The sequence below is a fragment of the Apis dorsata genome, unplaced genomic scaffold, assembly GCF_000469605.1.
Source record: "Apis dorsata unplaced genomic scaffold, Apis dorsata 1.3 scaffold_272, whole genome shotgun sequence".
NCBI classification, from domain to species: domain Eukaryota; kingdom Metazoa; phylum Arthropoda; class Insecta; order Hymenoptera; family Apidae; genus Apis; species Apis dorsata.
This window is the reverse complement of record NW_006263550.1, coordinates 313,434-338,341: the sequence shown is the minus strand read 5'-3', so window position 1 is coordinate 338,341 and position 24,908 is coordinate 313,434. Positions and strand designations below refer to the sequence as shown.

Here is a 24,908-nt window from a genome sequence, read left to right as displayed (position 1 = left end):
AACGCCATATGTATTGTACCGCATAATAATAAATTGTTAACAATCATTTATTTTCTATTCCCTGATCGTGCCGATTTTGTTAATCGAAGTAATAAAACTATACATAAAAGATAGAAAACAAAATCAGCACTCATTGGATGTCACGTGAAAACTGTTTACCTTATAAATATTATTATTATTCGTTCATATTTATCGTGCATAATTGTAATATATTGAGTTTGATAACTAAATCTTATTTAACGAAATATCAATCATTTTAATAGCAAAAACATTTTTTTATCGAACACATAAAATAGAATTAACGCTTTATATTTGCTATTTTATTTCGCGCCAATTCCCGTAACAATAATGACGAACAAAGCGTTCATACAAATGCGTTTCACGACAATTAATTAATTAAACTATTCGTATTAGTATTGACTTTAGAATTCGGCAGTGGAAATTCCATATTTTATACGTAATTTTATACGTATGTGTTAAAATTCAATGTTTTAAAAAATAAAATGATCATTTAATAATATTCATATAGAAAATTACGAAATTACAAATCACAAAACAAACAGAAAAAATAAACAATTAAAAAACTTATGATATGCAAACACATTCATATTTATATACGTATAATTTTTAATAGTATACGAAGAGAAAAAGATTTTTTATTGATTTTGAATCGAATCTGCTTTTGTAAAATTGAATTTTATAGAAAATTTGCTTGATCACCCTCTTAACCTCAAAAAGCGCGGGAATCATGTCTTTAATATATGGAACAAAATATTGATCTATCAAAGTATAGTAAGCCCGAGAAAGTAAAATCACTTCTATATCGCGTTCATTGTTTTAGAATTTTCTTATCTAAATATCTTCTACTATTTTAATATTTATCGAACATTTTTCATAAACATTTTGATCACATTGACTGTCACTGATAGATCATTTTTCACAAATAGCTTCTATTTATCTCACATATCACTTCTTTCCTTGAAAAAATTGTTCAATCTAACACAGAAAACGCGTTTTATAATGAGCAAAAGGGAAAGAAAAGAAGAAAATCAATATTAATATATGATTACAAACGTTGTCAATTCTTTTCCTATGTAAAACCGATTGTCTCGTTTTCTCTTTAAAATTTCAAATATGAATATATTCGCCAATATATTAATATTTTGTTAACTAACTTCAAAACGGACGGTCATTCATAAAAAAAGAGAAGAGAAAAAAGAAAAAAGAAAAAAAAAAAAATAAAAAAATCATTTGGTATATTATTACATAATAATATCGAGAGTAACAGCATCGATAGAGTTTCGATAATATTATCGATTTAAATCGAGATTTAAAATTCGACTTTCAAAAGCGCCATCGATCGAATATAAGTGTAACGAATAAGTGTAACGAAGTGTTTCTAAAAAAATTTTTTAAATTATTATATATTGTTACGGCTCGCGAATTTCCCTGATATTTCGTTTCATTATTATATCTTTTTTTTCTAATTTACAATCTAATTTATCAGTTGAATCGCATGAGTTTATCATTTAATGATATTAACTCAGCAAAATGCAACTTAACCTGATCATACCTTTGTGCTCACTAGGATGAACATTCTCAGATGAGTTTCTTCCATCCACAATTCGTCGATTTCCATTTAAGTCACACGATGGATCATGTAAGTCTTTACATCACTATGAAGTCGTCACAATTAAGTAAAAGTGCATAAATAAGCGCAATCAAAAACCACAGAAAGAAATGGTAAAAATAAATTGAATAAATCACTGTCAGTATGCTAACTGTGGTATCACGAAAATATCTTCAGAGTTGATTCCAATGGATTGCTCACAAGTATCAATCGTTTTTCTTAAAATGTGATATGCGAAAAACGTAATTATATGATCTATCATAAGATCCAAGTCGAGGTACGTATTTGATAATTATGTCCGCGGAAAAACCAATGAAACCAGCATATAAGGAATGCATATTGCATATTGCAAACGGTGTTACCGCATGCTACTTAAAAATTACGTATAGAAACCGCAACATCGGTTCCTCTTTTCCTTTGTTTCTATTTACATACTTCTGTTACTTTCTTTTATGTTCAAGGAGGATAATGTGTATGAGAAAGTCGTCGAAGCACCCACACAAAACTCTTTATGATCGCACAATTTCATCAAAAAAATTCTGTTTCACATCCTCGAACGATATCAAACTGACATAACCATACATATAGCTCAGTGAGATGTCGAAAACGATGAACAAAGGCCGAAGATTCGTGAAAGAATTCCATGATTCGACAGCCACAGATCAAGATGTATATTAGAGCCGGGTGGTTCTTTCTGTCACGATGATAGTCTCGTCCCTCGGTACGGCACGATACTTTCCACGCACCGAACTAGGGCCGAATATTGGCGATCCTCAGACAAGATGACCATCAATATCGGAATAGGCTGGCGTGGGAGTAAAAGTCGACAATGGGTGACCATGAGTATGCGCGTTGCTGGATACCGACCGAGCAAACGTAGTAGGTGGTGGAGGTACCGACGGTGGTATCGGTGATTTCGATCCAGCAGTCATCACAGTCACATCCGGTGGTGGGACTGGACGTGGTAAGGTTCTGCTGCGTGTCAACGTGCCTGTCCCGCTGTTCACATGACTCGAAAGCATATGTCCAGTGGGACTCATGGATGGATAATAACTACCTGAACCTGGATCACCCACCACTGGACTGTGATTCGTTTCATATCCCATGTAACGGCCATTGTCGATCTCTACACTGTAGAAATTTACGTCGTTTGGCGGTGCCGGACTAGGGTTTCCGATGTAACTCGATTTCGAAACTGTAATAAATGGAAATTGCGTTAAATTATAAATATTTATATAGTTATAATCGAAGAATTAACATCCTAAAAGAACTCTTTTAAATATATATATATATGAAAGTCATTACTATATTATAAAATATAATATCCTCTGAAATTTGAGTAATATACCAGAAAGTGTTCCACTGGCTGTCGTTCGCTGTGGCGGTGAATCCATACTCATCGGTGGTTGAATGTGGTTGCCACGGCGACCAAGTGTTCCTTGATGATGTACCTGCATTTCCATATTCCCTTTTCCAAAATCTTGCATAGTTTGATCTATCAAATACGTGCTAGCTGCGGTCTTTCGTCCCTCGTCCTATTATGTTACATAGAGAGAAAATATATCGTTAAATTAACGCAGGATGGGGGAAAACCTGCAATTTGTCTATGAATTTATTATTGACTAAACGCAATAAAATGAATCATTACTCGAGTAATTCTATAATTTCGTAGCGTATCAGTATGAATTGTACGCAAGTACGTTACCAGTTTTGCATGCATTAAAGTGATATACTTCGCGTCGCTGTATCGACATTAACTTCATCATTCTGATACATTACGAGAGTTTCTCGGTGTGTTTTACGTGCATGGAAACTACCTCTAAACATCCACCCCGTAACTTGTTTATATTTAAGAGTACTGGAAGAAACGAAGTTAAAATTTGCTTAAAAATCGAAATATTATTGGTAGAATTCGCAGTAAGAAGAATATACTATTTAGTAAAGCTTCTAAATAAGGGTTTTTTCATTATGAAACGGAGAAAAAACTATAATATAGTAATTAAATTGAAAAAAAAAAGAAAAGAAAAAAAAAAGAAACAGTAAAGAAAAGAATTCTAATTTAACAAAATGCCGAAGAAGGGAGAAGATTTAAAAATTCGAAAAACTATTTCTATCAAGAAGAACCGAAAACACAAGCAAAAGGGGCCCAAAACGGAAGCAAAATGGAACAGAAATGTGTTAATAGAACTCAAACCTACCCTCCGGCATTACTTGTTACTAAGAACATACTGACTGATCGCACTGACCACGTAATCATTAGTGTCGAAGTTAACGTCGCTCTTCTCATCCGATACCGAACTTAATTCGCCGGTCATGGTGTCTCCATTCACGGTTGATGGTGCATACATATCTGCTGTTTGCGATTTGTTTATTCCTGCGCAAAGATAGAAACATATATTATGAAATGTGCAAAAAGACTTTCACGTTTTTTGCTTGTTGTATTAACATTTTAAAAATGAAATTAAAATGTTAATTAATCCAGTGACTGTCATTAATTTTTTCTTAAATTTAAATTTTTTATTTTTGTATCAAATTTCACTTAGAATCGAAATAATATTCATATATTAATAATGAACAAATTTGTACAAAATTCAAACATAATATCTCTTTTATCGAAATACTTTGCAAACAATATATATATTTGTTGAAATAAAATATGATAAAAAATTTGTGAAAATTAACAATAGTGTACATGTTGAAAGTAACTGCATAATACTTTTAGTTTTACAAGTAAAATTGAATATATACAATCACCAGATTAAAATTAAAATATATATACATACATAAAATTATAATGTTATATATAATATTTTTTTTTTTTTTTTCAGATGACGAAGCAAACCGGATCAAAATTCATTGTACGTAAATTAACTTACGAGATTTATTTCGCTTTCTCATAATGTACCACAACACGATGATGAAGATATTAATGATAAAAAAGATGAGGGAAGTTGCTGCAAACGTATAGATATAATTCATTGTAAAATCCCCCTTTTCCAAGAGAACGTCCGGCAGGTTCTCAGCGTTATTCGGCCCTGCAGGATAAAAGCAGAAAAAAGACGATATAGGGCTGATTGATTATATTTACCGGAACGTTGGGCCTTCTTTTTCGATTTTAATGTAGCAAAGACTATGGGCGCAGCAATGAGTAGGCAAACAGAGGCGGAAACAGTGATGATAATGACGATGATGTAGGAAGAATTAATCTCGCTGGATGTCACGTCGGTAGGTGGTGCCTCCCCTGTAAGCCAAGCCAACGCCCCATCACCGAATTGTTATTCATGCAATGACAACAGTCCACAATGGTTAGTTACAATTTTAGCGATTCGGATCGATCTATTATTAAACTATTGCCGCCGTGTCCGCGGTGTTTAATTAGCACGCCTAAGTCCATCAGCAATGGTAATTCTTCGTTCGAGACTTCATCGTTACAGGCATAACGACTATTAATCAATTTACGTCACGGAATGCCAATCGGTTAAATACTGGCAATTATGATGATCGATATTTCTCATTAGATGCGATGTGAATAAATGCTACTTTACTCGTTGCATTGTATATTCGATGCGATTAAGCTTTAAGCTTTAGATATTTCGTGTATTCTTTTTTTTCTTCTTTGTTTCAGCAAAAAAAAAAAAAGATCAAATGCGATGATGAAGCAGACAAACGAGATGTTGAACATGATGTTGATTTAATGCAAAAATGTGGATATTTTTTGTTATATAAGCTATGTTTTTTGTTTATTTTATGGGGATAATAATTTAAAGGTATATAAGCAATTGTTTTTAATGGAAAATTTGATTTGGAAGAGGAAATATAATTAGTATAATGAGATTTAAACATGGAATATTTATTTTGAATGTGGGTTTCCTGAAAGATGATTAATAAAGCAAGCAAATTACAACATTATATTTCCTTCACCAATTAAATTTATTCTCTATTTTCCTAGAGAACAATTGCAAATATACATTTAAATGAAATGATAATATTTCATTACTCAAAGCTGACTACACATATTAAATATGAAATTACATAGCTGCGCCCTATTCTTACTATTTCCCTCGAACCAAGCTACATCTTCTCATCGAACTTTACCATTATTATACTCTACTAAATAAAACTAAATACATACGTATCCAATTATAGAACTTATTTCTAAATAAAAAAAAAAATAATAAATATAAAATATTAATCTAATTGTTAGTCAACAAAAACCGTTTTTAATATTCTAGCAAACGGTTTCACAATTTAGCCTGGTTAGAATAATCCAAAATTTAAAATTGGTTTTACCTAACAAAGCAACTACTATGGCAAACAGCGTTGGAATAATTAAAAAAATAATTAAAGAAAAAAAAAAAAAGACTTACGAAGTGTTTGAACTTTAACCAAGTCAGGTAGAAAGCCACTGTCTCCTTTCTCATTGATAGCTTTCACGCTGAACACATAGTATGTCCCAAGGGACAATCCTGTTATCGTGGTTTTATATTCTCCTGCCGATACATCCAGATAGTGGTATCGATGCTCGTAATCGAGAGCCTGCCTCCAACGTATCTGATACGAGGTTGGCAAACCACCATCGAATCCTCTTTTCCACACCAGTGTGACAGAATCATGGGTGACGTTGAACACCTCAAGATCGCTAGGTTTGTCCGGCGGCGATGTCACATCTAGATGTATCATATCCGTCGACTGACCCATTTTATTCGTTGCACGACACTCGTATTTCCCGTAATCGTGCGATGTCACACGGAAAATAGTCAGCGTCGAATTGGAAATTAATTCGCTTAACTGCAAAAAAAGTTGCAGAATCATTTATTAAGATTGTACAGATGAATTTTCAGGATAAATAAGTTTCGGGATTTCCTCATAATTTTATTTATGTAGCAATCTTTTAATTTTAAGATTTTTTGCATTTAAAATATTTGCATAATACAAAGTAATTTATTGCTACTTATTTTTTTTTTAAAGTTTGTTTAAGAAATTAATTGGAAACGAATTTAAATCTTGTAAAGAATAATTGAAGAATATATTGAAAGCTTACATCAGTGTGCGTAATTCCGTATTTATGTTCTGTGACATTAGGAAGCAATGTTTTTCCATTAAATGTCCAAGAGAATCGAGGTAAAGGCGAGCCTCTTGCTTTGCATAACAATTGAACGTTTGCTCCTTTGTTTGCTGCTGCTCTTCTCGTCAACGGTGTATTCATCATTTGTGGTTTGACTACATCAAAATATTATTTTAAAAAAAGATGCAGATATTTAAAACATATATAATTTATATGAATATAAAGAAGCACATACAATTTGTGATGAAAAGAATAGGTTCAGAAGTGACATTGCCGATTCCATTGTTAACTTTGCATTGATATTCTCCAACATCTTCTTGATCAGGGTTCTCGATGTGCAGATAAGAAGTTTTGTTGATGAAAGAGGTGGAATATCGGCCAGAGAGTTCCGAGTTTGAGCCAACTTTCTGCCACGTGACATATTCGTCTCCTATGGGACTACCGTCCACTTCGCAGAACAATTTCGCTTCGATTCCGGGAGAATATACTATTCCCGAAGTTGAGGTGCGTTTAATCTTTGCTGAATCTGAAAAATATGCGATACACGTGAGAAAATTAAGAATTTCTATGACGTTGAAATTCAATTGATCGAATTCTTAAATTTTCTTTTTCATATAACTTTAAAAATTGAGGATATGAAATTAATAATTTAAAAATGAAATAAAATGAAACTTTAATGATTTAAAATACAGATATAGTAGATTGAAATGAGAGTGATATGAAAATTTAGCAATTTAAAAATTTTGAAATATGGAAATGTAGAATTAAAATTCAAAAATATAAAAGTAGAGTGATATGGAAATTTAACAATTTAAAATTCTAAAAATATTGAAATATGAAAAATTTCATATTTGTGCTTACATTGAACAGTTAAGTTCAATTGATAAAATGTCGTGCCTTCTTCATTAGTGGCTTCACAAATATAAGTTCCGGCATCATGACGATCCAATTTAGTGATATTTAATGTAGAAGCACGAACAGATATTCTTCTGTTATTACTGACCAGAGGTAAACCATCTCTAGTCCACGTGTAACTTATCTCGTTAGGATTTCCCATAGCTGAAACGGAAATTACGAAAGGTTCGCTTTCCATTCCAATTAACTCGTAAGGCTCGATTGAGGAGAATATTGGCTTATCTGTAACAAAAAATTCATTTTTCTTTTGAATCATGCTTTCTCTAATTATTGAATATATATAATATATATTAATAATAAGGATTTAAGGAGATCAATTTTGATTTAATTAAAAATTAAAATTTAAATCTAAATCAATTACAAAGATTTTATTTTATGAGATTTGATTATTCTGATGATTGATCTCAAAGAAGATGCTTCAACATAATGAAATTTATTATGATATGCAGATTATATAGAGATATTTAAAGGAATTAAATTTTTTATTAAACTATACACTTAATTGAATTTTAGAAAATAAGAATCTGTTAATATAATTTTCATTTAAGTTCAATCAATTCACCGATTCAATTTTGACACATTTTTATGATACTTACACAATACGTCGAGCGTAGTGGCGTCGTGAATAGACCTATCCATTTGATTGTTTCTCGCTTGACACGTGTACACTTCTCCATTCATTTCTTCCGTTACATCCAACGACAGTTCGACGAACGATAGAAATCCCCCATGTAAGCCAGGCTTAGTGCCATTTTTGGTACCTTGCACCGGGATCCCACCCTTCCACCACGACATCTCCGCCGCCGGATTACTGCTGCTCGATTCGCAAATGATATGACCCTCTTGGCCTGCGTGTAAATTCTGCGGCTCGCGAGTGATCTTGACTTTATCAGGCGGAACTATGGCAAAAACAATGGTAATTTCAGGTTAATTGTTCGGAAATAATTGTCACAAAGCTTTTCGAGACGAGATAAATTTATTCAAAGATTGGGAGCAAAAATAGTAGAGGCTTCATTTATGTATTAAAAGATAGGGATACAAATTGTTAAGAATAAATGCGATTGCCTGGAGGTAATTTCGATTTCGAGATAGAGTTTAAAGAATTTTAGAGGGTAGAATGATCTTTCGAAGTTCATTTTGGAAATTGAAATATACTGGAGAAAATGAAAAGTTTGAGGAGTTTTTTAAACATGTTTCTACGTAATTTTTTTTAACATGTTTCTACGTAAAATATAAGATATTATATATTTTACTGTAGATCTTACAGTTAACTTTCAGGACGAGCACTTTGAGCAGGGGAATTTGTGTCGCGGAATTCGCTGCCTCGCATCGTATGCGCGCATTATTGTCAGATGCATTTATGAGTATCGTTAACTCGCTTGAAACCGCATGGTCTCGCGTTCTCGTGGTTCCTGGTACCTAAAACAAAAGATGTATGGATAAATAATTATATAAAAAATTAATTAGTTAAGATTTAAAAAGATTTAAAAAGAAGAGGATTGAAATTATTAAATTAATCAAGAAAAATCATTATCTTTATTTTCATTAAAAAAAAATTGATATCTTAATGTTAAATATTTATAATAAATGATTATAATTGAAATTCATTCTTTTCAATTATATTTTTGAAAATTAATTTTATATAATCACTTTTTATTTTAATTTTATGCTACAGAAATTTCACAAACAATTTTGATAATTTCAAGTAAGCATTATTTCTGTTATATATAACAGAAAAAATATATATTACAAGAGCAAAAACATAAAATATATCAATAATAAAATATATCATTCTTTATAAATACTATTATAAATCAATAATAATCAAGGATCATATTCACCTTTCTATCATTCTTGTACCAACTCAACGTGGCAAGTGGATTTCCGGAAGTTGCAGTGCATAACAATCTCAGTATCGTTCCTGCGTCAATCGTCGTTCCTTCCTCGTAGCCGGTGATACTAAGTTTCGACGGTGGATCTGTCGCAAAACAAATATAAACTAGCGTCGTATAATAGATACAATCTACTGGACAAGATACAATATCATAGTATCTTACAAGACATTACAAGACACTCAAATTATCCGACAAAATCATCGCAGAAGATGTATCAGGATAATATTCTACGCGATTCGAGTTGAACAGAGAAACTTTGTACACGAAACTATAGATTCTGTGAACCGATGAAATTAATTCTGTCCAATAAGTTCGTATTACATTTATAGATATATTCAAGATTCGTGTTCGAATATTTCATGCTCGATACAGATTCGTAGATCTCGGATAAACTGACAAGACAGGATTAAGTCTTGGGGATTAATTTCGTATATATATTAATCTCATCGCCAAAGTCCACATCACTCTTCCAGATTATGTTTACATTTCGTTCGTTCGTTTAATTACCCATCCCATCAAAATTGCGTGTTACTCACAAATCACGGTTATGGTGTGGGTTCTGACGACGTTCTCCGTCAGTTTCACGTTAGACGCGTCGCATATCACGACTATACTGCGACTGGTACGATTTATGTTGAACGTCACGTTGGACGTGGTGATCCAACCACCTTCGGGGGCTGGCTCGGTTCTAGAGGCGTTGCTCTCGAAATTGTGACCGTCCACTGTCCACTTGATATCCGCGGGAGGATTCGAGTTCTCCGTGGTGCAGGTGATCACCACTTGTTCGTCGGCCTTCGCTTCTGTTGGCCCGGTGATCGTCACTCCGGATGGCGCGACTGGGGAAAAATAATTGTAGTTCGTTTGATTAGTGAATCGAAGTTCTTTTCCTGGTTGTGAAACGTGTGGAAATGACGTAACAACGGAGAATGATTACGATATTGTTGAAAAAACGAATAATTGTTGAAAAAATTAATAACAAAGTAATTTATATTTTAATTAAATATTTAAAAAAGAAAATTTTGTAATTTTTGTATTACGAGATAAAAATATCCAAGGGAAAATACTTACAAAGTACAGTCAGATCCACGTGCACTTTTAAAGGTTCCACGCTCATGATATTGAATACCTCGCATCTGTATCTCGCGTTATTATCCTGCGCTTTCGCAGTAATGGACAACACGTTCTCAGAGAAATGGCCCTCGTTCCTGTAGGGTGATGAGATCCTTTCGTTGTTCTTGTACCAGAATATTTGGGGGGGTGGATTCCCTCCGCGAGATCGGCAGGTCAGATCCAATTGTTGTCCACGTTTCACGGTCTCACCCTCGGTATAACCTTCGATATACGGCATGGTGGGTGGATCTGGAAAAATGATTCGATCATGCAAGTTTCGAGGCAAAAGAGGCGTACAAAGAATGGGGATCTGTTCTCGTTGTTTTAGTAATGGAAAAAGTTTCTCAATAAAAGTTTCAAACCGGAAGAGGCGAAGAAGGGATAGCGATGTGTAAAATTAACATGTCAGGTCGTATCGCAATCGTTCGATGGATTCTTCCTCTGTTTTTTATAGCGCTGATTGAGTATCACGCGTAGGTAGAAATAATTGTAATTATCACGAGGATAATTTCGTTATAATTTCAGTAATTAATGAATCAGATAAATACTCAATAAACCGGTAATGATCGATATAATTTAGACGATTGGTCATTAACTAATTTGACGTAACATCTTCTGAAGTTTCTTGATCAGTATTATTAATTGAAGTTGGTTTAATTTAGTATCTTATTTTGAACTTAGAAATTATAATTGGAGGAATTAAAATTCTCGCAATATTTGGGCGAGATTTGTAATTTTTTTTAAATAATCTATAATCTTTAGAATCAATCTTTAATATTCTTTATTTTTCTATTTTTTTTTATTTAGATATACGATGGATTTTCTTCTTATTAATGTTAATGTTAATATATGACTTTAGAAAATTGTACTCACAGAAAACAGAAAGTTTGATGGTTGCTCTTAAAGGCATACTGTAGGGTAATGCAGGATGATTAGCTTCGCAAGTATAATCCATGTCGTTGTCATCAGCAGTAGGAACAATGACGATGGAACCGTGGGTGTCGTATTTGAGCAATTCCTTCTTGTTCTCACCTGGCTTTTGTACTTCTTTGTCTAAAACAAATGATAAACCATAATATTAGATAATATTCTAAAATGCTAAAAATATATATTTTCTTAAAATTAATAATAAAAACTCTTGATATCATTCAAATTTTTAATATTTTGTTAATAAAAATAAACTTAGAATATAGATTAGAATATAAATTTTTATAAATAAATATTTTAAACAATTTTGATTCTGAATTATTAAATTACATCATATCTTTTTAAATTTATTCGTCATTTTATGAAAATAATATGATGAAATATTTTTTAAGGTATAACCAATGTACATGTGCATGTTATATGTTCAATAAAAAAAGAGAGAAAAGTTATCAAATAAAAGGACCGTCTTTTTCGTGACTTGTGTAATTTAACGTCTCCTGGGTCGATTTTCTCATGTTCCCTTTTTATCTTGTCCGAATGCGAACTCTCATCCATCTTTTATAAAAATGTACATACACATGTTCCCATAAAACTAAGTAGATCCTCTTAAAGCTTACTCCAAAGATAGTCCATGGATTAAAAAAACTTTAAATTAAATTTATTTCTATAGGATCATGCACTTTGAAGTCTTCTTCCCCATAGGATCTTTCCCTTAAGATTCAATATAAATTATCCTCATGATAAAAATTTTTTTGATAATATAGTAATGTTATTTAAATGAAACACGCAGAAAAAGAAGAATAATTTGTTCACAACGAAGATATTTATTATTATTAATCGTAAATAAAATTTTCTATAAAATATTTTTATAAGAAGTAAATTTTTAACAGTGCTATATTCTGTACTGAATTCTGAAATTTTTTTGCCAGTTTAACTTTAAAAAATTACAAATTTCCAATGATTTTTTAACAATACAAAAATTAACTTTTCTCTAAAATTTTTCAAACTTTTGACACTATGTTTCAACGATATTTACTCACATTATTGATTATTTTCGATTATTTTCGAAATATTGTTAAATCATTATATATAAAAATAATGAAATAAGATCGGACAGGCTTTTATCCGAAACAACGATACCTATTAGTTTTCAGAAGCCTTCCACAACGACACCATTTTCGATGCTATTAAGTGTAACACGCGAGAGTGCCACTATGAAATACGATTTTGTTCTTGATGTTTCACCTTTAATTCCACCCGGGACAAGTTATTCTATAAATTATTCATCGTCAATTTTTATCTTATTTATTTAAATTTCTGTTTTTATTTTATTTTCATTTTTAATCGATACTTGTAAAAATTCGGATCAACTCGAATTGTTAAAATAGCGCATATAATTTAAGATTTAATCGAAACAGTGTGAATTTCGATTATATCATGCTCAACGTGGCTTTATGCAAATTTGCCTGGTACCTCGAAATGATCTTTGTTTGGATTTTATTTGTTAATTTATCGTGAAATTTATTTATCGCAAATATAATCAATCGCCACAATAAATAAGAGTACGTTCTTATTTCTATTTATTCGAATATTAGGATTTAGAAAAATTATATACGAAAAAATTGGAAAAATTGGATTCTGAATTTTACGATATGTATTAAAGATTTTGAAACATTCGTTTCGGAATGTTGATTAATAATTTTACTAAGCATTTTCACTCTCCAAGTCGACTGTCCGATATTAATTAAATTTAATGATATCCGTGTTTGGTTAATTGATATCTGTCCTCGACGACGTACAGAAATATGAAAATTATCGTCGACTATTTTCAATATTAATTAAATGATTGTCTTGCAACCTGTTTTTGATGTTAATTATACGACTAATTTCGAAGAACTTAAAAATGTACTTTATTTATTAACATTGAAATTTCAAATCTTCAATTAAAATCCTATTGATATTATTAAATAAATAAAAGTTCCCTTTCTTTTCGAGATACTTTCACGAATTATCTAACCGTTCATTACAAAACATTTATGTAAAGAAAAAAATTGCATTTAAAATTTTTAACACAGAATTGTCGTAAAATATAATTTTAATTAAAACATTTCTCAGCGATATTGCAATTTTAATTCCACCAGTATCATTAATTATAATTGTTAATAAAGTTAGATAGCTGAAGCTACCACTGATTTAGTGAAAGGAGCAAAGGTAATAGGAATGCGATCAATGAAAAGCGCGTATCGATTTAGAAATACGTAACTCACGACGGTGGTGGAACATGTGCAAACGACAGGAAGAACTTGCATGGGTGCAATTAGAAGTAGACTAACTCGGAGACTTAGTCGTAAACCACCGAAATTTTGTCTCAAAGTATGAAATCCGACTGACTGAACAGAGGCAACGAGAATGTTTCTCGAGTTCGGGCGAGAAACGCATTCGAATTTTCCGGTGAAATTAAAATCGAGAAGTTTTGATCTAATTTAATAAAACGATATTTCATTAATTTTATTATTCGTTTATATAAGAATGTAAAATTTTTTTAATCCATTTTAAAATTCGACTTGTAATTAAGAAAATTACTAATTTAAGGATTTTTCTTAATAAATTCATCTTTATCTTTCATATATTAAATATAAATTCGAAACGAGATACGTGCGGGAATTATTTTCAGGATTTTAAGAAGAAATCTGACCGTGGACAGAAAATTTTGTTCGATCAACCGAAGGTACACGAAACGAGAGGATTTTCCATTTTCTATTCTATCGTGTTGATTTTTAATTTTTTCAAGGAACTTCAATTTCCCAGTCGCGACAGTATTTTCACAGTCAACGGCCAATTTCCTTTTGTTCTAAATGAAAATTATTTTCATCCTAACTGGAGGGGGAAATAATTTTTCCTCCGGTTAAAGAGTGTAACAAATGATTCCTCTTGTAAATAAATTAGCGAGACTAGTCTCTCGAATATAATACACTCAAAATACAAAAATTTTAAAGATGAAAGAACGAAAAGAAATCAGATGGAATGTCAAAGATGAAACATTACATTTACTGTAAGTACTAAAAAAAGAACAAAAAACGAAAAAGAGAAAAGAATAAAAAAGGACTCGAAATGATATTAATAAATCTCTTTCAAGATCGCGTTCGAACTACGTTTCCTAGAATCAAAGTAGTTAATAAATAAGAACGTGCATTTTCTTCTCGTACATTCATTCTTCCCTCTCTTTCCTCTCTCATCCTCTTTTCTCCTGTTATTATCACTAATCTTGTCACTGATTAAAACTGATCAAAGGGAAAACGCATTCTTTTCTTTTTTCTCTTTTTTATTTTTTATTTTTCGAACGATTGATTCGTCGTCGAGAAACGACGTTAAACGAAGCGAAAGAGGGAAGAAGGGGAGGGATTAAACGACGAGAGAGAAGCAATTGCAATTAATATCGTCGTCATGGACCAGTGGAGTGGCCTTTATCGTTCCAGCCAGGCGAATTACGAACGAAAAATCTTCACGCAGCCTGTACGGCTGTAGATAAAACTTTCAAGCTGGTGGAACAAGTACTGCAAACCATAGTTACGACCCTGGGGATCATGAAACGTTAACTATGTTGGAGCAGCACGAAAAGAACGGGAATATGGGATCGTGGAAGGGAGGAGGGGAGGAATGTACAAGGGAGATCGATCTAAAAGGGGAGAGAGAGAAAGAGAAGAAGAGAGGGAGGGAGGGAGAGAGAGAGAGATGAATGGAAGTGCATTGTTGGAAAGGATATAATGGAGCAACTAAGACACTCTATTAAGTTATCCTCTGGTGTGCTTTCAAAAAACACTAGGTAGAAGAATATAGCGTGGCCTCGTTTAAATATTAAAATAACCCTCCCCGGAAAAATGATTTGAACTGCGCCAAGGAAGAGGCGAAGAGGAAGTTCCGGTACTTTTTACGCCAACGTTCCAGACGATCCACCAGATAAATGTGGCCTCTGGAACAATGTCGTAATTTGAACGATTACACGTCGGAATTTGTCTTTGGGGCTTTGGGGACACGATTATGGCTGTGGATCTTTCTTAGCTTGTCGCGCGCCCTCGTGAGAGATCGGGTTTATGTTAAGCGAAGAATTGAGGATCGGGTACTTGATTCTTACATCGATCCACGCTCGATCCTTTCTCTCCAATTTGCAATTAATTGCGGACGATCTTGGCACAAATTGTGAACATTTAAAGAACATTTAAACAAAAATTTTGCTCGGGATTTAGCATTTCAACTTGTGTATCTTTGGAAAAGTGGAAAAATGAAAAAATATCCCACATAATGTTCATCAAGAACATAAAAGTAATTTTCTGTTTGTTAAATTTTCGAACTATATTGCCAGAAAATTCATTATTTACTATGTTATTAGTTACACAATTAAAGATAGATATCCTTGTTGCTACTAAACTAATTTTTCTAAATAATAAATCTACGTAATTCTATTTAATAACAATTCCGCTTCTCTATCCTCTATCTAATCAATATTTTTTTAAAACTTCGAACAATTTGTTACTCTCGTTATTGCATACACTTTAGCAACTGGCTCCTCCTCCTCACATATATCCATTTTCCATTAATCACTCAAAGTCAGGTCACCCGAACTCAAACAGACTACAAGACAAGTAATTAGACTCGTACGAAACACAAACTTAAACTCAAGAACTTGACTAATCTGAACAAGAGGATATCAATTTTCCCTTGATGGAAGCACAAATTTCCTTTAAATTCATAAAAAAATCAGCCGCGAAATATGTCTCAAAGTCTCTCGATTTTGGAGAAGAGGAAAGTGAAGAGATGGTGTAGGAAGTGGGAAAATTTTTATGCGTACAATTTGGGAGTTTCGAAGAAGGGGATCTAAGTTGTTCGTTCAAAAAACGGTTTTGATTCCTTAGAAAAGACGTAACAAGTAGGGGATGGCATAGAACGATGACACGGTCTTCAGGACATGTTCTTTGACGTATCCGGCAAAGCGAGTGGCCACTTTTACAAAAAATGTCCGAGAAAAGTCGAAGGGAAGTTTTAAGCGCCGCTTTTCAAAGCTGGTTCGCGACCTGAATTTCGTATAACCTTTTGTTCCGGATCCTCGTTCCACCTGGTATTTGTTGCAAACGTAAAAATACGCGAAACACGGTCACTTCCTCTTAGCTGTGAGATTGCTTGCGATGAAAATTTCGTAAAATTTCTATTTTTTCCCCCCATCCTTTTTATCTAGATTGTACTTACATCGTTTTTACATGGATTCTGTGACGCAAAATTCTTTAGCTCTCACGTATATATTTACGTTTTTTGGTCATTCTTTTTTCTTATCTTTTCATTTTTTTTTGAGAAAATAGTGAATGAAAATTTGTGTGGTGAATATTGTGAAATAAATAGATAAGATTTCTTCTTTCGATTTAAAAGAGACTTGATAATCTTATCGAGTTGATAAAGAAGTAAGAATTTAAATCGTTTGAGTTTGTTTAGATATTTTTCTTTCATTTTAAACCATCATATTAGCTATAGAATAAACCAATAAATATTTGCAAAAATCACTCTTAACTAATTTCACTTAAAATATCCCAATTCAACGCATACTATCCAATTCGTAAATCCACGTAGAACACAACAAGAGGATTTCATCAAACGGTTCGCCGATTCCTTATCACTCTCTATTCCCGATCAATAATAATCGAACTTCAACCCAAACTACTTCTCCCAATACCGATACTCATTCCATTCGATTCTCATTCTCGTTTCCCGACATCTCTCGTATTTACCCGGCCGATTTATAAACAGGACAACTTTAGGATTGATTAAATCACGAGAACGACACAGTTCGCGAAATTTAAATAAAGATAACGAGACCAACGTTATACACCACGTCCCTCTGTTTCATATTCATTTAATTATTACGTAAAATAGTGGAAGAAAGGAGGGATAACAGGCGGAGAAGATCTTTGCTCGTCGAACCATTATGGCCTCCTTTCCCTCGTGTCACGCCTATCGTTTCTCCACTCATCTTTTGTAACCTTTTCCCTCCTCCGGCCTCGACGTCTGTTCGACGTTGTTTCTCCTTTTTATTCGGGGGTCTATACGCCTCCCTTGTTCAGAGAGAGGATCGATATAACGCCTGGCAGAAGGCGATTTCGCCGTTTGAGAATCGCTCCTTCCTTTCTTCTCCCCCATCGAGGAACGAGGAGCCAAGGAGAATCCCCTTTTTCTTCGATTTTCCTTTTGTTTCGTTCCCCTTTTGTTTTCCTTTTTTATCCACCGAGTCGAGTAGAGGAATTCTCGTTGGCAGGTTCTTGTCGAAGCTAGACGCAACGTCTACGTTCGTCGGCCTTAATTGTCGGTAAAAATGGATTAAGGGGGATGGATCCGGGCAAATCGACACAGGGGAATCCACTTTAAGCGGCGCTTTTGTGCAACGATCGATTGACTCGGTGGGGGATTAATACCGGAGGAATTTGTACCTCGGTTGCGTGAAAGGGATGAAGGGTTTGGGATAGGTCTTGGAATGTGTGTATTAGGTGGGAGGAATTGATCCGAGTTAATGAGAATTGATGTTACCTCTGAGGAAAAGGAGATACGTCAAATTCATTTGCGTTGTTTTTTGGAAGATTAAAAGTACGATTGCGTTCATCTAAAATTTTAAAAAATTCTTTAGAAACAAATCCAAACAAAATTGGAAATCCCTTTTAAATGATAATGTTATTGTAAATGTTATTTCAACGTAATTTAATATTAAATTGTAAAGATATATTGAGAATTCTATTATAAATGTTTCTATAACATTTTCCCAGATCTCAATTTCGTTATGGAAGAAACTGTTTACGATATCTTAATTATTTATAATAATATTTAAAATTTTATTCATGGATTTTGCAATATGCGATACGACCAAATATTGAAGTTCATTTATGTTAATTAATTAACGATTACTGTTTTAATTTTATCCATAGAGAAGCATCTGATAATAAATATTCATCGAAACGATGCTGAAACGAAAGAATGGTATATTATTTTTTAAAGGAAAAATCTTCAATTTGATTAATAAGAGAAAGTGAAAATTTAACTGATAATTCACGTAAATCCAAGTAAACAAAGATTAATCATAGCTCGTGAAGATTGTACAGTTAAGTGTTGAACTTAATTTCAGCAAGAAAACTCATTCGTCTCGTTCACTGTTCCGATTGTCAGGATTCTGTCAATTATTTCCAATCTATTTTGTCGAATTTCAAGACACAATCTATTTCTTTCGTGTTGTTTTAATATAAATCAAAATCTGTTGATCAACATATACATTTCTTATCGAATCCTTTAACGAAATATTTCTTAAAAATTCTTATTCCAAAATAATTTCAAGGAAATTTTAACAATTAAAAGATAGAATAAACCATGAATTCACTCACCACCCTCGATGGAAATAGGTGTAATCGACGTTTCACCTCCTTTGATCTGAATGTTTCCACGATACCATGTAATCGTGGCTGCAGGTTTCGCAGATCGTACCACACATTCCAAACGACGAGATTCCCCAACCTTCACCTCGATCTTCTTCTTGTTCGGATGATTGCTGATCTCCACTTTCTGCGGCGGCGCTGCAACAGAAAAGATAAAAGATATTGTCAGTAAAAATTATATTTAATATTTAAAATGTTATACATATATGTATGTAGAACTTCATTGCAAATTGTTACATGTCCAATATAACGTATTGATTTCTCTTTATTTAAATTCCCATAGATGGAATTGAAAAATGAAATTTAAAGAAGGATTAATGATAGAAGAAATTAGCAGACCGTAATTTTTAAATAATAATATTATTTTTATTATAATTCTTGAATATAAGAATTGAGATACCATCCCATTTTTTTTTTTTTTTTATAAATGGATTCAGCTAAGCGAAATGAGAAATATTGCTCTTGTCAAGTTGAATAAAAACAACTATTCTACTTTCACAGAAGATATTTTTGTTATAAAGAAACGGAACGGTTATATAAAAACTTCACAAAAAATTGTTCTTCAAAAGTTTCAGCTAAAAAGTAACTTCTCCACGCTTAAGCTCGCTTTTTTTTTTTACGAAGGATTCTATGCTGGAACAAACATACGGGAAAGTACAAGCCAGACGCGTACCTAGAAAACCACTTTTCACATGCTCGAAGCGCTCAGTTAACTAACGTCAATGTGGTCTTTGGAAGTTGCTATTATAACGAAAATATATGACACGGTTATTTACAATATCACGATAATATATTCATCATTTAATCTTAAAATTATTCGTCTACATAATGAAATAATAAACAAAATTTAATTAGATTACGAATATTACTGCAAAAATTAGGAATAATTAATTCTTCCATTTTAATCACGAGAAAAACAATTTGAAAAACATTTTCATTCCAAATAAAAATCCATTTTTCAAGAAGAATGGTTATTATTCGAATAGTGAACTCGGAATAGATATCTCAAGATTTAATTTAATTTGCGTATAATTAATAACTTAATGATTTAATTTAGATCAATTATTTCTTTGAAACATTTCGACAAGTGACATTCCATCTCACGGTGACAAATTTAGAATGGAACAACCGTTTCAAAACTTAATCTAAACTGTCACGAATAAGTAAAGGATGTAACGATCAATTCTCCATCACGAATAATTAAACAGCAAAGAAGACATTTCTCTTTAAATTTAAATGACGAGTTGAAAATAGAATACTTCGAAATTTCCTAAATAATAAAATATAATACTCGTGAAGCTTTTCTCAATGCAATAACCAATAATCGTATGTGTAAGTACAAAAGAACAAAACGTTCTTCGCATTACGCGCGGAGTAAACACAATTTTCCTTTTATCGATTCATCCGGTAATCGATAGAATCGTGCCAGTAAACGGGTAAACGTACGACGTCTTTTTCCTCGTTTTGCATTATTAATACCTTGTTCCAGATACGCTCGCGGATAGCGTTTAAACTAAATATAAACGGCCGGTTTCCTTCGACCGAACGAAAATTAGTTTCACTCTATTTCGTTTTTCTCAACACCGGATGGAAGCGAAGAAAAATTATAATCCTAACTTCTTTCGAGAAATCACGGTCGTATTTCGAACGAAACGAAACTTTTATTATTAAAGTTCCCCAAAAACGAATAATATTTCGTAATAATTTTTTTCTTTGTAAATTTCTTTAACATATATTGAGAAGCGTGATTTGATAAAGATATTGATCTTGCTTATAAATATTTTGCGAGAAAATTTTAGAGAAATTCATATTTTCAGAATTTTTAAATTTCGAAAGTTTCATTTCATCCCTCCACTTCTTGCGCAACTTATTTCAACAATATTAAATATTCAATTGCCTCTTCTTTTATCTATCATTGCCTCTCTTTTTCAAAACTTCGATTTTTCTTCTCATAAACCTCGGTTAGGGATAGGAATGAAAGATCGATGAACAGCATGGAGTGGAAGAGGATCGTTTCATAAAAAATAAGGGAACGTTCCCTTCGTCTGAACGTTTCGCTTTAGAAATGGTCCGAAAGGTCAAAACGAGACGAGCAGAAAGAGAGGAAGAGATGATAGGAATGGGTAAAATAGGAAAGAGGAAAAGGAAATACAAACGCATTGATCAGGAAACTTCGACATAACGGTTATTTGCCACTTCATTTGGTCTGATGCAACGTGCTTTCGATCGGTTCACCGGCTTCGAGGAAGAGTTTCCATCTAGAATAGTGGTGTTTTCACATTGGAAAATGCGTTTGCGATCAACCACAACCTCTAATACGCACTGACGAGCTGGAAGTAGCTCTTGATTCGACGGTTACTCTTCGCGGAATTCTTCATGCACGTACTTTCGCCTCTCTGGCACGTATCGCGTTAGCCAGTAGGAAATTAACCGATATAACTTTTGAATTTTCACACAGGAAGGGGAGAATTATCATCCATTTTTGCACGAAAGTTCGTTTCTTTTACAAGTTCGTTAAGAGAGTTTGAAATTTATTCCCCTTGGCTGGAATTTTTCCATATCTATAGCGTTCAAACTCTATAGTGTTCAGAATAGAGGATCTTGCAGTAAAAAGAGGATAGAGATCCATTTATGATAAATTCTTGTTTCGTGATATACGTATGAAGGTGGAGAGAGGTGGAGAATATTTTGTAAAAAATTGAAATGGAAACACTAATGATGTTGAAAAATTGGAAAAAAGTTTTAATTTTTAGCTGTCAAAATAACAAATTAGTTGAATGAAAAAATAAAACAAGGGGTAACAAGGTGATGTAGATTAACATAAAAGAAAAACGAAATTGAGGTTCAAAAGTTTTATATAAAATTCTGCATCCTGTAATTTAGATACAGAAATCGATAAAAGATAAGGGATTTTATATTATTTATTTGCTTCTCTCCTTTTTTTTTAATTAACAAAAACGCAAAATCTAATTATAACGAGGAAGTTTTTAGATTGGTGATAAATAATTAATGGTTGATCGATATAATACGTTCACATAATTATAAAGATAATTGTTAATTACTTGGAATCATTTTTATGTTATAAACGAGATTAAACTTTGCAATATAAATTTCTAACTATATGTAAAATTTCTCTGTCCATATGTAAAATATGGACATTAGTTCTCATAGATCGGAGTTATTGCAGAAATGGTAATTGGATTGCATTATTAAATTTCATAATTTCCTGCCTCTTCTCTGCACTTGATTTTATATACATATTACAATATTTTTCGAACATTTGTAGAGAAGAACGATATTTTACTTAAGAATTGTAAGAATCCAAATCGTAAAAAATAAATTTATCTTTTAAAAAATGTATAAAATATATGAAAAGATATTTCCTCGAAAGTTAAATAAATCATAAATTATATCTGTTAAACAAAGGACATCAAAATTTTTTTTGAAAGTCAGATAAATTACAATTTACATTTATCAAACTTGAGACAAATTTTTTTAAAAAAAAATTGAACAAATTATGATTTACTAATAAAAAAAATATAAAAATTATTCTGAAAATCTTTCGCAAATAAACCATAAATTAATAAATAAAAAAAATATAAAATTAACAAAATTGGCTATGTTTTCATGAATTCCATATACGTCAATACATTCCCCGAATATTTTCATCAACGTGAAAAATCATCCAACATTTCCATCTTCTTTCTTCGACGCTCGTTCACTTTCTCTCATCCACAGGGGGTGAACGACGAGTGGCGGGGTAAGTAACCTTCTTCAATTACAGAATTTATCACTGGTTCCTCTCGTCTGGCGAAACTTCCGGTGGACAAACGAGGTTACGCTTTTTCAACCGTTGGTCCGCTCGCTCGTGAAAATTTATCGTATTACAGTCCTAATTTCTGGACGGAGGAACCCCAAATCCTGGCCATCGATAACAACCAGGTCCGACGATATACACTCCATAAGTTATTTGATAACTTTAAACATAAGCTTATTATGTTTAAATCCACATTATAATTTGTGTATATATATTTTAACAATTTAAATATAATGTAATAATATTTTATTAATAATATTATTATCTTATTATAATGACACAATTTTCGTTTCTCCATATCTTGAAATTCTATCATTAATACTAGAAGTGTCTACGTGATTTTTATTGAGATATAAACAACTTATACATATATTTATATTCTTATTGTGTTACATATATTTATAAGCATTTAAATGATGTGTGAACGTGCATTCATATCTGCAAGAAACATCCATTTAGTGCGAGGAAAAATAAAGATTACTTTTTTACAGACCAAACTTCTCGATTTCTATAATTTACGCTTTTAAAATACTCGACAATTCCTACGAATAAAAAGCAATGGTGGAAGGATGTTCCCTCTATGCCAAGTGATGGTGCATCCTGAAGAGAAGGAACGGAGAAATACGCGGCAAGGTAAAAGTATTCAGCGAATAATAGCAGCCATATTTCCTTTCGTTGTCCACCATGATAACAGCATTAAACGGAGACCGTGTTTTCCATTCTCCGTATCCGTTGTCGCCACTTAAACGGCCGCTTCTTTTCTCAACCTTCTCGCTAATCTCACCCCTGTACCCCTTCCTTCGTAACGTATTATATCATTGTTAGCTTCTTCCGTCTGTATCCCGTTATTTCTTGCTTCGTAGAGAGCGAAGTTTTTCTTCAACTCTTAACGGATATAAGGGTACAGTTATTCGTGAAGATATTATTAGATCGAGTAATAAATTTTGTCCCTATTTTGGACAAAAATGTAATCTATGCAATCAAGAATTATAGAATAATATTTTACGTTTATTATTTCTTACCTTACCAAGATTCTTCTTTCCTCTTAACAGATCAGTTGGATCAATTTTACATTGAATATAAATTTTTGAAGAAAGTGTAATTTATGGGATCAAGCATTTATAGAATTATTTTGTATTATTGTTTCATTAAATCTTTGTTAATAATATATATTATTTTAATGAAAAACATACGTTTAATGAACGTGATTCAATCAATTATTTAATTTATATTGAGATGCATAAAAACTCGATTTTTAAAATAATATATGTAATGTATGCGCGAATTAAATTCGTTCAACGCAATATTGAACTATAATTTGAATAAATTTTTCGTGAAATTTAAACGGTTCCAAAAAATTTGCTCAAAATTACAATGTGAAATCGTAGAGATACGAAAAATTAGCGCAATCCACGGGGTTGTTCACCGCGCACTGACAGAAAACGTGTATTTCAAACGAGAAAGAGTACCATCGATACACCGATCAAATAACGTAAATGTAGAAGTAGATTGAAACGTCGGAAATTGCAGCTCCGGCCACTATTTTTCCGTAATCGAATATTCGAATAGCAACTGTTTCCCTCGGTTCTCTGAAATTTAATCACTTAAACCATTTTACTCGAAATTTATTATCCTATCAAACTGTTTATAAAAAAAAAAAAAGGATAGCTCGTTTTCCCATTTCGTTTTCTTCACCCCTAAGTGTGCAACTGGAAATAAATATTTGAACACTTATTCTATAAAACTTTCAACGAATGAAATTTTTTAAACAATTTTACAAATCTTCTTTCTTAAACCGATATTTCACGTTCAGCAACAACGAAACAATCTGTTCATCGATTGTCTAATCCTCGATTCAATCCCCTTCCGTTCCTTCAAACCGAAACAATCGCGCAGAAAAAGACGATAAAAAAGAAAAAGAAAAAGAAAAGAAGGAAGGAATAAAAATAATCCATCGTCTAATAAAAACAAAAATTCAAGAAGAAAATACAAACTGATTCCAATGAGAAAAAAAAACCCCCGATGCATCACGGATTGGCCCCTGTCAGATGCAACGCGGATGAAGCAATTCGCATTCTTTTTCCCCGGA

At 32.4% G+C, this 24,908-nt stretch overlaps 1 protein-coding gene and 2 long non-coding RNA genes across 8 annotated transcripts in view; 2 read left to right on the top strand and 1 right to left on the bottom strand.

Moving 5' to 3' along the window:
- LOC116185773 lies at positions 1–2,226 on the top strand. The gene is made up of 2 exons (XR_004150682.1): positions 1–1,907; positions 2,092–2,226. It is a non-coding gene; the product is annotated as an uncharacterized LOC116185773 (long non-coding RNA).
- The window catches only part of LOC102681738 (nephrin), a 164,932-nt gene continuing 141,243 nt past the window's right edge, over positions 1,220–24,908 (bottom strand). Inside the window, exons 4-18 of one of the 6 annotated variants that reach the window (XM_031511002.1) lie at positions 18,952–19,140; positions 11,489–11,668; positions 10,574–10,864; positions 10,042–10,341; positions 9,452–9,588; positions 8,876–9,029; positions 8,207–8,509; positions 7,557–7,832; positions 6,931–7,221; positions 6,672–6,850; positions 5,998–6,418; positions 4,719–4,871; positions 3,877–4,004; positions 2,979–3,165; positions 1,220–2,825 (exon numbers count right to left, since the gene is read on the bottom strand). In XM_031511002.1, coding sequence (XP_031366862.1) covers positions 2,404–2,825; positions 2,979–3,165; positions 3,877–4,004; positions 4,719–4,871; positions 5,998–6,418; positions 6,672–6,850; positions 6,931–7,221; positions 7,557–7,832; positions 8,207–8,509; positions 8,876–9,029; positions 9,452–9,588; positions 10,042–10,341; positions 10,574–10,864; positions 11,489–11,668; positions 18,952–19,140 — 3,611 coding nt within the window. In that variant the 3' untranslated portion in view covers positions 1,220–2,403. Of the gene's footprint in view, positions 2,826–2,978; positions 3,166–3,828; positions 4,005–4,506; positions 4,872–5,997; positions 6,419–6,671; positions 6,851–6,930; positions 7,222–7,556; positions 7,833–8,206; positions 8,510–8,875; positions 9,030–9,451; positions 9,589–10,041; positions 10,342–10,573; positions 10,865–11,488; positions 11,669–18,951; positions 19,141–24,908 lie in introns of those variants that run through there. The other 5 variants (XM_031511001.1, XM_031511005.1, XM_031511004.1 and 2 more) reach the window with 5 other exon arrangements.
- LOC116185774 lies at positions 3,898–5,269 on the top strand. The gene is made up of 2 exons (XR_004150683.1): positions 3,898–4,036; positions 4,459–5,269. It is a non-coding gene; the product is annotated as an uncharacterized LOC116185774 (long non-coding RNA).